At 29.6% G+C, this 13,829-nt stretch overlaps 1 protein-coding gene across 1 annotated transcript in view; it reads right to left on the bottom strand.

The window, feature by feature from the left end:
* LOC100197813 (putative RNA polymerase II subunit B1 CTD phosphatase RPAP2) overlaps positions 1-13,829 on the bottom strand; it is a 71,457-nt gene that overhangs the window by 29,396 nt on the left and 28,232 nt on the right. Inside the window, exons 4-7 of the mRNA XM_065791779.1 lie at positions 7,167-7,265; positions 6,889-6,954; positions 6,623-6,762; positions 2,239-2,289 (exon numbers count right to left, since the gene is read on the bottom strand). Of these exons, the coding sequence (XP_065647851.1) occupies positions 2,239-2,289; positions 6,623-6,762; positions 6,889-6,954; positions 7,167-7,265 (356 nt within the window). The remainder of the gene's footprint in view (positions 1-2,238; positions 2,290-6,622; positions 6,763-6,888; positions 6,955-7,166; positions 7,266-13,829) is intronic.

Here is a 13,829-nt window from a genome sequence, read left to right as displayed (position 1 = left end):
AGGGGCAATTGAGCTTGAAAAGGATCTCACTTCTGCTACAGCATGGGGCTCACAGTGGCTGGTGAACTTTAATACAGATAAAACTCAATTTTTTTAAGCCAATTATTATCGCAATAAGTTATCTACTCTTCATCTTCTAGGATTAACTCTTACTTTCAAACTTTCTTGGAAACCATATATCAAATCAGTTGCAAAATTAGCATCTGCTAAGGTTGCATATCTTTATTGAGCTCGACATTTTCTTACTTTGGATTCTATTCTCTATCTCTATAAATCTCATATCCGGCCTTGTATGGAATACTGTTGCCATATCTGGGGCGGATCTTTTAATGATGCCCTTTTTCTTTCCGAAAAGGTGCAAAAACACATTGTAAACATAGTTGGACCTGCTCTTGCAGTCAACCTCCAACCATTATCACATCGTCGTAATGTTGCTCTCTTTCTCTTTTCTACAAATTCTATTTAGGGCACTGCTCTAAAGAGCTAGTGTCTCCTGTGTCGTCTTCTAAAATTCATTCTCGTGTTACTTGCCATTTAATTAAGTCTCATTCTTTTTCTGACTGTTCATTTCTTTGGAATTCGCTTCCTTCATCTTGCTTTCCTGATTCATATAATTTGCAATCCTTTAAGTCCGTCAATCGTTATTTTACTTTACAATCTTTATCTTTTCTGTTCCAGTAACTTCCAACTTTAATTAGCAGTTGCTTGCAGCCTTGTTGGAAGCGAAGATGTTTAAAAAAAATTAAAAAAAACTGGAAATTTTTTTGTTTTATAATTTGATAAACAACTTACAGTCCCTACAAATTCTACAACGATTACTCCTACACTTACTATTGCTGAAATTGTACAAACTTAAGTAGCTGATAAAGCTTGCAAATAAATCTTTATATCAACTTACTAATTTGAGTGTCAAAATAATATTTTTGACATTCAAACCATAATTTTGAAATTTTTGTAATTTTGACTTGAAAATATTTCTAGACATTAAGGTTGATAAAACATGCATTGTTTAATTAGCAAACAGATTTAGTAATAGAAAAATCAGGTTATTTGTTTCTGAATATTAAATTTTGCTAATATCAGTGATTTAATTCTTTTTATAGAACTTTTTTATTGTTATTTTTATTACTTGCAACAATAGTATTCTTTTTTTCTAGGTGCTTGACAGAATATATCCTGATTTTCAAAAAACTTATGAAACTTACTTTCATTTCATTATTAAGAGCATTAATCCCCATGTGGTAGCAACATCCCTGTATGTTATTAATTGGCTTTTTCAACGGCTTTAAAAAACATTTAAGATTTGTAAGCAGAAAGAGATCAAGAATGTAAAAGAAAGCTTTAAATAACAGTGGTTGTGCAACAAAATAACTTTGGAGTGGGCAGTACAAAATTTAAAAAAAACTAAACAAAAAGAGATGACAGCAGTTGAATAAATTTTTTTTTAATTAATCCCAGTGAGTTTAAACTTTCCAGTTCTTATAAATAAATTGTTCTACTTTTCTAGAATTGAACAATTTTATAAAATACATCTTAATATTTTTTATTAAAATAACCCAATCCAAGATGTTTTTGTTGACTTCAATGCTCATCACATTAAAAGGTTTGGCTCAAGTACCCCTGTAGTTTGTAAAGCTCAAAATTTTGTCTTTCATAACTACTCAGATAGTTAACTTTGTGATTTGTTTTGCAGACAACTTTAATAACTTACCTTTACTTCTTGATTTGTGTCCCTGACTCTAGCTTTTGCTTGCGTTTCTTGATGTTCACCAGATTATGCTATGACCTTACTTAAACATTTATCTCATACTTCTTTAACATCAGATTCACCCTATGATTAAACTTCTTACTTCTTCAACATCGGATTCACCCATTCATTCTTCAACATCAGATCCTATTATTAAACTTTTTTTCTTAATGATCAATGGCCTGATATCTTTTGTCTCTCTGCTGAAAATTATACCTCCTTAACAATCTCCTTGATTCAGGTAGAAATGGATGTTTTTAATCCTTCTTGTTGGTTTCAAGTCAAGACTCAAATTTCACAATGTTTTACTCCTGTCCTGGTATTTCTTTCATCTTTTGCAGAAAAATAACTCTCAGGATAACAATGGTTTTCTTATCATACATGAAATCAAAAAAATTGTTGATGACATCATAATGATAAAACGCTTCATTATAAATATTAAAAGTTGAATTTGTTCATTATAGAAATAAAAAAAATGAAATTTTAATAACCTTTTATCATCGTCTGTTAGTTTTAGCATCTCCATCATTTTGATTTCACAACTAAAAAAAACATTTCATTTAAACTTAACACAATTAAAAAATAGTTTAAAAAAAATAACAGATTTAAATACAAAAAAATAAGCTTTTTTTTTTAAGGCTTAGCTCCAGCTCCCATTAAATTCGCTCTTGTTTGGCATCCAGCTCTAATGTACATTAGTGGAGACTGAGGCTAATTGCAATGAAATTTTAAAAACTACATTTATCTCCTATAATTTTGATATTTTTGAAAAAACTTTTAAGGTTATAAAATAGATTTTAATTGCATGTTAATCCAACATTGATAAATATAATTTAAAACTTAGTTATTGCACAATAGTGTAACAAAAATGAAAAAAATGCTGCAACTTACCCCACAGCAGGGCATATAGCAATAGTGAACGGGGTATGTTGCAACAAAATACTTTGAAAGTATAAGCCTTGCAGAATTCACATAAAAATTACTAGTTAATCAGTAATTTCTATTTGGCAACAAAAATTTTACAATTACAATAAAAGAAAGTAATTTCATTGAGCTGAAATACTTCTATTTTGCAAGACTTCACATGTACCTGTTTAGTAAAATGATAATTACATTCAAAGAAATTAAATAACGACGATTATTATTTAAACTAATTAATTATTTGAACTCCGATTTGCAATAAATAAGTTTAGAAAAAAGCAAGAGAAGTTTTTAGGATACTTTAGTTCTGTTTTTTTTATTTTGATGATATAAAAACTCAATAACATTTTATCTAAAAAAAAAAAATTAATGTAAAAAAATTACATTAACTACATTTCAATTCAACTTTATTTTTTTTTATTGATGTAGAAGTATTAGATTTTCTCTTTCTAGAAAAAAATTATTTTTTAGTCATAAACTGTTGTTTTATTGGAGTATCTGTAAAAATTTCTGTATCCTTCCTCTTTGATCTAGTGACCATTTCTTCCTTAGGTTAAGCTATTTTTTTTATTAATATTTTCACTTACAACAAGGCTGCAAGCAATCACTATTAGAGTTAGAAGTTACTGGAAGAGAAAAGAAGAAATTTATAAAGCAAGATACAGATTAACAGAAGACTTAAAAGATCGTTAATTATATGAATCAGGAAAACAAGATGAAGGGAGCAAATTCCAAAGAACTGATGTTCAAGGAAAAAAACTAAACAAAAAAAGAATTTTTAATGCAATTAGAAACAGTCACAGTTAAAGAATGAGTTCTATCTGAATGACCAGTAACACAAGAATGAACTTTAGTAGATGGCACAGGAGACACTAGCTCTTTAGAGCAGTGCTCATTATAGTATTTGTAGAAAAGAGAAAGAGAAGCAACATTACGACAATGTGATAATGGTTGAAGGTTAGCTGCAGGTGCAGGTGCAACTACGTTTACAATGCATTTTTGCACCTTGTATAAAAGAGAAAGGGCATCATTCAAAGATCTGCTCCAGATATGGCAACAGTCTTCTATACATGAACCGATTTGAGATTTATGGAGATAAAGAATAGAATCTGGAGTAAGAAAGTGGCAAGCACAATAAAAAGATGCAACTTTAGCAGGTGCTAATTTTGCAATTGATTTGATATACAGTTTCCAAGAAAGATTGAAAGTAAGTGTTAATCCTTGAAAACGAAGAGTAGATGACTCATCAAGTACATTACTGTTCATAAATAAAAATGAAGATCATAAGATAACGATTAGCCAAAAAAATTTTATCTAAGCTAAGTTCACCAGCCACATAGAGCCCCATGCTGTAGAAAAAATGAGATCCTTTTCAAGCTCATATACCCTCTCCAAGCTTAATTGTTTGGAAAGCTAAGCTAAAGATGAAAATGTGATCAGAAGCACTTAAGGGTGAATGTGGCAAAACTGAGCACTGGCTAAGATCAGAAATAAGACACAAGTCATGTAGAGAAGGTAAATGATTTGGATTGTCTGGAAAGCGAGCTAGAAAGTTGACTAACTATGTTAGAGAATGAGCCTTAATGCCTGCAGAGTCACTGATACTAGAACCAAGCCATTCAATGTGATAAGAATTAAAATCACCAACAATAATGATTTTGACTGAAGATAAAGAGAAACGGCTATGTCAATTTGATCAGAAAGAACATCGAAAAGAGAGCAGTATTAAGATAAAGGAGAGCAATATAGAACAAAGAGAAAGGTGATAGAGTGAAGTAGTGCTAAACAGAAGCACATAAAAGAATACTCTGTGGAATCAAACCAATATTCCCAACAAATAGGTAAATGTAAATGCCCAGACCAAACATGTGACTGTTTTAGTCCTTACAAACTAAAGGATAACCATCAACACTAAGATCACAAGATGAGACAGCTGAACTCAAATTAGTCTCACAAAGTGCAATAATGAAATTTGCAAGAGATATGACTCAATAGAAAAAAATTACTTCTAAGATTACTAATATTAGTGAATTATTTAGAAAACTTGATGATGACAATGGTTTTTTGTGCTTTACAGTTTTTGGTACTTTCTTACTTATTTTTGGATTTGTTAAAGAATTTGACTCAAAGCACAGATAATACTCAAATATGCAATAACACACAGAGGCTTCTTAACCTATAAACACACCCTGATGAAACCTTCTATAAAAAGTTAATTATATCTGAACTTTAAATATGTAATGCCCTTGTTAAAAAAAAAGTTTACTTAATTGAAAATTTACTTTAAAAATAGAAGATACTCAGTGTTAAAAAATAAAGAAGATTACTTTAAAAATAGAAGATTACTTTAAAAATAGAAGATTACTTTAAAAATAGAAGATATTCAGTGTTAAAAAATAAGGAAGATTTTTCAGAGCCCTTAAAATGAACAAAAGATATCAGAAAATAAAAGAATAGGAAAATATTTAGCTAGGAAAATAAGAAAACCAGGTAAGTTCTCAAGAAAAGGAAAAAAACCAAGATAAGGAATATGTTAAACTTGGTATTTAGTTAAATTATGAAAAATGTCAGAAAACCTTTAGGCATAGACACTTAATATAGAAAAGATTGGTAATTAAATTTCAACTTATGGAAATTGATAACTAAGACAATGATAACTAAATTGCAACTTGTGGAAACTTTGACGTGATGTTAAAATAATGCAAGAGTTAAGAAAAGCCTTTCTATCTTTTAAAACAAAATAATCTAGGTATTACTTATTTAACTCTTTTATGAGTTATGCTTTAATCTGGAATAGATATATAATGGAATAGAATTATATAAAAGATATAAACATCATTTCAAAATTTATGCTAACTATGCGGTAACAATACAATTATTACAATGTTATTGACACATAGTAAGTGACCAGTGTTGAAATTTGACTGTAATGGGGTTGGGTTTGATAAAAAATAGTCATGGCCGGGCTGCATAAACAATGAAACATCCTATAGTATATTATTTCTATATATATATATACATGTATATCTATATTTAAACATCATTGTGATCAATATGATCATTATCATCACCTTCATCATCATTATTGTTAAGCTTTAGCCTTTTAAGCTGTTTCTCTAATATAAAAAATCTCAAGCATTTTTTACCTTAACTAAAGCTTGTTTATACTATATGTAAAGGACTCTCTCTCAAAGTTTTCTTACTTCTACCTCTGCCATTGTCTCAACTTGTGCAGTTGCTATATTAAATCATAATCATTTGTTTTGTCTTTTTTACAAGAACATCTTTATTGAGAATAAATATCTTTTATTATTAGAAAAAGTTAATGTAGAAGAGTCCTGTCTGATGCTAATCTCCATTATTATCAGTTTACTAAACCTTGTGAACAAGATTTAGTAAACAGTTTACTAAAACAGATTAACCCATTTGTTAGACATCCAAATTGCTCCAACTTCTGATGCTAAAGTAAATTCTCAATTTTAATTTCCTATGGCTTGTGGTTCAGACAACATTTCCATCATAGTTTAACAAATGTGTTCTCCAGAACTATCTTCAATCCTCACTAAACTATTATTAAGTGCTAAATAAGTGGTTCCAATATTTGAAAACTCTAGAAAACACTCAAACCTATCTAACTATCATACAATTAGAATCTTTCTTATTGCATGGTTAAAGTCATTCTCAAAGGCCTACACTCTTCCTTATTTCCAGTAATTATAGGAGTACCACAAGATTTTAAATTTATAATATAAAAAATGTTATATTTTTTCTAGCCAGTTATCAACCCTTGCTAAATCTATAATTTGACCAGGGCCAGGTTCATAAAAAGTCCCATTTTTAGCTGGGGCCTGGACTGGGACCCCGCTTACTTATTATTGACACAATGGGGATTTTAGGTCACTATTATTGCATAATACCACTAGTCTATTGAAAACAAAAAACTGTTCAACATACTCAAGTACAAAAGGTGTGCTATCCACCACTTCATCAATAAATGTAATTTTCTTTTCAGTGGCTGTAGTACAAAAAGGAGATTCTTGCATCTGTCTTTCCAAGTGTTTACTTGCTTTAAAGCAATGAAGTGAACAAAATCGCTACAAATTAAGATTAAAATTTTTACTAAAAAAAATTTAACAAAAATTAAGAAGCATTCAAAACTAAAAACAAAAAAAAGATTATTTTTAAAAAACAACAACAACAAGAATATTAATAAGAAATACCTTTCGCTCTTCCATATCATAGACTTTGTTTGAACTAGTTGATATATGAAACTTTTGTTTGACTACCTAAATAAACTTGTAATAAAAAATAAAAACGTTTTTTTACTAAAAGTTTTAATAATCGTATTCAGTTTTTTTGTTTTTTATTTGTTTTTAAAGAGCAATCTATTTAAGAACGTGAAGAATATTTTTATTAAGGAGAAAAAAATATCTCAGTAGCTAATAGTTTAAAATAATTTAAGAAAAATACACATTAAAAAATTTAAATAATAATAAACCTTAGAGATCTTGTTGCTACATAAAGCATATCCACACATTTTGGAAACAAAACGTTCTTCTGTAATATCTTGATAATGTGATAATGTTATAATGCTTAACTGGAAATAAAAATAATTTAAATAAATGACATATTTTAATTATTAAGTTACTTTATATTAAACATTATATGAAACTTTAGGGATTGCGATACTACTTTTTCAAATATTGCTATAACAGTATTTAGAAGAAATCTATTTGAAAACAATTTTGAAAAAGTACTACAATCTGTGTATTTCATAATAAATGATACAATTTTGTATTTTGTGATGCGACATGAATATTTCTTGTATTAAAAAATATAGTGTTTTGATTTTTTTTATTATTTTATACATTTTATATATTTAATATTTTAAAATTTTTTTTTTTACTTTACAATATTTTTTATTTAATTCTTTACATTTTTATTTACTACTGATAGGTAACCTAGGTAACCTGGTAAACCCTGGTAAGATCAAGGTGTGTTAACAATTTCAGTAAAATGACTTTGGTGGGGCATATCAGAACAAATTATTTATATAATTGGATATTATTACTACCATTTTGTGATGTTGTTTACAGTTTGATGATTTTATTTTTAATCTAAAATATTATTTTTCTTACTAAGAAAAGCAATTTTAGTAATAAATTCAAAGAAATTCTTATTTTAATATCTTAACTTCGCTTATTAATAGTGGTTAATGTAAACAAAGGAGGTAAGAAATGATGTAAGAAAGATCAATCATCCAAAATGGGACAAAATGCAGTTTTTGCTGTGAGTAAAAAGGAACTTAGAACTAGAAAAGCTGCTGATACATATGGCATATTTAAGTTTGCTCTACATTGGCATATTGCTAATAACTGGCTCGTCAAAAATGTTGCCAAATAATTTCAGGATATTTTTTGTGTGATTTTTGTGATGCATAAAATTTTTTGTTTAATTTCAAATTTAGTAGTAGTTACCAATTTAATAATATATAGGTTAGAGTAGAGCAGAGGTATTTTACAATAAAACACAAATAAAAAAATTTCATTTTAGCTGTCATTTCTTTTATTTGGTGTATGGGTGTAAGGGCATGTAGTTTCTATGGGTACATTAATTTTTTGAGAGTTGAATGTCTGAACATATTTAGCCTTTATTTTCATCATTTTTAAAGCTTTATAATTGAAGAATAAATGCTGCTTTTTAAATGCCCCATTTTGCTTGCCCCACCCACTTGCAAAATGTAAAAGTTTTGCTTGTCTAGAATTTCGTCACTTTATTTGTTGTAACTTATTTTTAGAATTTTTTTTTTGTTTTTTCTTTTTTTTTATATCAATAAATTTTAGGAATTTTATAAAAAACAGTGTTAACTATGATTGTTTATCCGTTACTAGGATTTGTTTCTTAAGTGGCCTATATGCCCCGCTCTACCCTATGTTTTGATTTCTTTGTTATAATTATAAATTATTTTTAAAAAAAAAGGATCCCTTACAAAATGACCAATCAAAACTTAGTTCAGTGCTATTGACTCCAATATCTAACACATTTCTTCTAGCAGATTTTAAAGGTGTTTCAAAATTTGCAACAAATAAGTTATGTATTTTATCTTCAAATCAATTTTTTCAGTTTCATTTTCTACAACAAAATTTCAATCTCATTCTTCACAATAAAACTTTAAAACAAATTTAAATGCTTGCTTGCTGTTTTTTCTTCTAACCAAAATGTAAAGTAACTTTTCATACATTCAAAAAATTTATTTTATTATGATTTGTAATGAATTATCCTGTAATAATATCTTATAAAAATGTTTTTTCCTTTGTAAAAAATAATTTCAAAATCAAACATTTTGCTAAAATAGCATTTTACAACCATTTCACTTTGTTAGTTAACCCCTAAGTTTTTAATTTATTTTGATTTTTAATTTCAATTAGATCTTGACAAAGATTTTTCAAGTGTTAAATGCGAATTCTTGTGAAGAGATATTTTCAAAAAAGAAATTTAATAGAAAATGCATCTGATACATATCTCGGGTGGAAATCACGAACCTCAAAAGCAAAATCCTTAAATGTAAACATCATGAATCAAAATAAACAACACCACATATAAATACTATCCAGGAAGTGAATAAATATTATGTCCATACTTAAACTTAATCTTTTACCAAGGATTAAAATGACATGTTCAGGATGACATCTTCCAATGTTGCACTGCCTTATGACTTATGGGCTTTATTTACCATTCTGCAGTACTTATTAAAAGTCCATTAAGTCAAGTAAAAATGTAAAATTACTTTTATGTTTTGTTAACAAAATAAAAATTTTTACAAACTCAGATAATGCTTTAATTTTGGTGTGTAAATAGATTATGTGACTTTCCTCACATCAAAGCAGAATTTTCTTGTTTTTGCCACCCTAAATACTTCACTTCATTGCAAAGTAATTCAGAAACACTTCTAGTATAACAAAAACAAAAAGTAACACTTCTAGTTGTTTTCTTGGAGTCAGAACTTCCTGTATTTCATCTGAGCTTGTGACTCGCATTGGTACAGAGCTTATATTATTAATGTCATTGATTGCCAGTGTAATCTTATTTTGATTTCTGTTATTACTTGCGCTAATAATTACACCCCATGTCAGAGGCTCTGCCGTTGATAGTTTCTCACTGGTTATTTTACTTCAATTTAGTGGAAAAATTCCACAAGTTTCAAAAGACATTATAGCATTGCTTTAATTGAATGCCCCACTGTCTGTAACTGATTTCAGCAATTGTAGAAAAGTTGCTTTATCTACATTTTTGTGTCCGTCAAATATTAGAAGGGGTGATCCTTCTAATTGGTTTGTTTCAGCTATAAATATCTTTTCAAACCATTCAATGAATTGAGGCGACTCCATCCAATCTGAAGGAAAACAGTTATAACGTGCATAGTCTGGACTGCCATTGCACCAGGTGCTGTAAAGGTGAAGACCTTTATAAACAATATATGGTGATAAAAATTGACTGGTTGCAGAACAGCAAACCTGCACTGTGAACATTGTTTTAGTTGAAGTTAGGACTGTTTTTTTGTGGATTCTTTAATCCACATTTGCAAAGAATTTTCTGCTTGCCTATGTTAATTTGAAATCCTGTTTCATCTACATTGAATATATTTTGTGACTTATTCTGTAGATGAACTTTCTCAAAATAACAACTGCTAGTTTTTCAACTGCTACGTTAACACTGCATGTATACGCACGGTTAGCAGGAAGAGATTGTTCAATCCAACGAGGAAGTTCTTATTTCCGTCTCTACTGAAAACCATCCAATTAATTCCAATTAATTCCAGGCTCCTATTCCTAATTGCATCCATTCCTAATTGCATCCAATTAATTCCAGGCTCGCCATTCTTAAAGGTATTTGGCTCTACCACTACTGTTAATGTAATCTTGCACAATACTTGCAACATTGCAATGATCTATCCCAAAGCCCTAGTCTCTAAGTTTCTGAACTGTATGAACAATCAACGTTTCTTTTTCTCTTGTCAAAATTGTTTGGCGGCCAACTTGTTTACAATGCACTTTATTGAGATGATTAATTAATGTTGTTTTATTAATATTGCACATGAATGCCGCTTTACTTATGCTGACATTGTTTTCACTCACATCATAAATGGCTTTCTTCATGGCTTCCTGATCATACAATCATATGTTGAACTTGGTTTTTTTATGTAGTTGCGAGGCACGACACCATGTGATCATAAACCCTAAAAAAAAGTCATTTATTTTCATCATTTATTTATTTACACTTAAGGCATAATGACAATAATCACACATTATGAGTAAACTTAGACATACCTATGGGATAACTTTTTTTTATGGGATAACCCAAAACCGAAATGCACATTTTAAACAAAGAATACTAATAAATCATTTTAAATGTTTAGGATTTAGAAATAATATCATAAAAATACATTTAAAATTGTATTATAGTATGGTTTAACTTACCTTATAACTAAAGTTGTTTCAAAAAATTAAGAATAAGTTTAATTTATGTTCGCCATATTCGTTATTTATATTTACAATTATGTGGATAAAAATAGCTATATTTGTTCATTCAACCGATTACTGTCGCGTCAGTTCAAATAACTTTAACAATAGTCAACTGGCGACTGGTAAAAGTCGCGTAGCCTTGAATATTTATAAAAGTTGAATTTTAAAACTATTATAAAATAATACATAATAAAATATCTATAAAACAAGATACAAAATTTTAACGTCTATGAAAGTTATTTTATGCATTTTTAGCATAGCAACTAACTTGAAAAACATAATAATTTAAAAGCTAAACATCTCCCTTATTTTTTATCACCCTGGATTTCACAATTATTTGTTTTGGTGTTCCAAATGTGCATTAGATCAACCCTTAAAATATTTTGTTTTTTGTTTTTTAGAAGGGTGGGAGAAGGTGGGTGAAGGGGAAAGTTTTATCACCACAAAAGAAAAAATTTCTAAACTGTGAAATTCTTACTTGAGTTATACTTTTTTTAAATTTAAATTTTGTACAAAATTTAGATTAATATAAAAGCCAGTGCTTTAGATCCATATAAAAGATATAAATGATATTGGTACAGCTGTGCATAACTTGCATAGTGCACCAGCTTCAGCCATACATTAATGTGCAACCAACATTTTTATTTTCTTTATTATTTACATCTTCGCTTTCAACAAGGCTGCAAGCAACCACTATAAGAGTTGGAAGTTACTGGAAGAGAAAAGATGAAGTTTATAGAGCAAGATAACAATTTAAAATCGACTTGAAAGATTGCAAATTATAGGAATCAGGAAAGCAAGATGAAGGAAGCGAATTCCAAAGAACTGATGCTCCAGGAAAAAAACTAGACCAATAAGAGTTTTTTGAGCACTTAGCAACAGTCAAAGAAAAAAGATGAGACTTAATTGAATGACGAGTAACACGAAACTGAATTTTAGTAGATGCACAAGCCACACTAGCTCTTTAGAGCAGTGTCCATTTAGTATTTGTAGAAAAGAGAAATAGAAGCAATATTATAACAATGTGATGATGGTTGGAGGATAGCTGCAAGAGCTGGTCCAACTATATTTACAATGCGTTTTTGCACCTTGTCTAAAAGAGAAATGGTATCATTAGAAGATCCGCCACAGATATGGCAACAGTATTCTATACAAGGACGGATTTGGGATTTATAGAGATACAGAATAGAGTCTAGAGTAAAAAGGTGGCAAGCATGATAAAAAGATGCAACCTTAGCAGATGCTAATTTTGCAATGGATTTGATATACGGTTTCCAAGAAAGATCGGAAGTAAGAAATCATTCTAAGAGATGAAAGGTAGATGACTCATTGAGTACATTACCATTCGTAAATATAGAAATATTATATTTAAAATTAATTCGATAGCCATTGGCTAAAAAAAATTGGGTTTTATCGGAAAAAAGATTCACTAGCCACTGTGAGCCCCATGCTGTAGCAAAAGTAAGATTCTTTTCAAGCTCAAACGCCCCCTCAAAGCAATCAGAGAGTGTTGGCTTCTTATCATGACAAGAAAAATGGTAGTATCATCAGCGAACAATACCACCTTAGATGTGAGAATATCTGGAAGATCATTAATGTAAAGTAAAAAGAGTATAGAGCCAAGGATTATACCTTGAGGAACCCCTGAAGTTACAATATATGAAGAAGAGTGATGTCCATCAAGGATAAGTTTTATACTATGATTGGAAAGGAAGGAATCAATAATCTTCAAGATGTTACCAGATACACCGTAAGAAGAAAGCTTATGTAAAAGACCACCATGCCAAACTTTATCAAAAGCTTTAAAAATGTTGAGAGGATAAACTTTAACCTCTCCACTCATCTAATGCACGATAAAACCTGTCAGTTATTACTGTTAGCAAATCAGCTGTAGAACAAGAAGATCGAAATCCATAATGATGATCAGAAAGTAAGTTATTAGATTCAAGATGAGAGAGTAAGTGTTTGTTAATTAAAGATTCAAAAACCTTGCTTATGATGGAAAGAAGACTATGGGATGGTAGATAGACAAGTCAGATCGCTCTCCAGAGTTTTTGAAAATAGGGATAACAGATACCGCTTTCCAGCAGGCTGGAAAACAAGACTCTGATAAGAACTTGTTAAATAGTTTTGAAAGTATGGATGACAGCTCTCAAGATCACTTCTGCAAGACTATAACAGGTATGTTGTCCCGACCACAAGCTGTAGAAGAGTCTAAGCAGGAAATCACTTTTGATACAGAAGCTGAAGTGATACAAATGTCAAGCAATGCATCAACCTGTTTGACAGCTACATCAAGTAGAATGCAACTAGTGAAATCAAGAGATGATATTGATGAAAAGTTCTTAGCAAACAATTCAGCTTTGTCTTTAGGTGATTTGACAAAGTCTAAACCATACAAGAGAGGTGGAATAACAGATTGGTCCTTATTATTGATACTGCTAAAGATTCTCAAGAAGTCACAAGAGCTTAATTTTTGTGATGAAATACGAGATTTCATGACCTGAGAATAGCCAGCTTTGGTGTTAGTCAAAACCTTTTAACATGGTTTCTAACAAAAGTAAACAGACATCTGTTACCTGGAGAATTATTTTGCTGATAGATAGATGGAAGTAACTGTTTTGATTGAAAATTGCAGC

The sequence above is a fragment of the Hydra vulgaris genome, chromosome 02 (genome assembly GCF_038396675.1).
Source record: "Hydra vulgaris chromosome 02, alternate assembly HydraT2T_AEP".
Classification (NCBI taxonomy): Eukaryota; Metazoa; Cnidaria; class Hydrozoa; order Anthoathecata; family Hydridae; genus Hydra; species Hydra vulgaris.
This window is presented reverse-complemented; position numbering and strand designations above follow the sequence as displayed.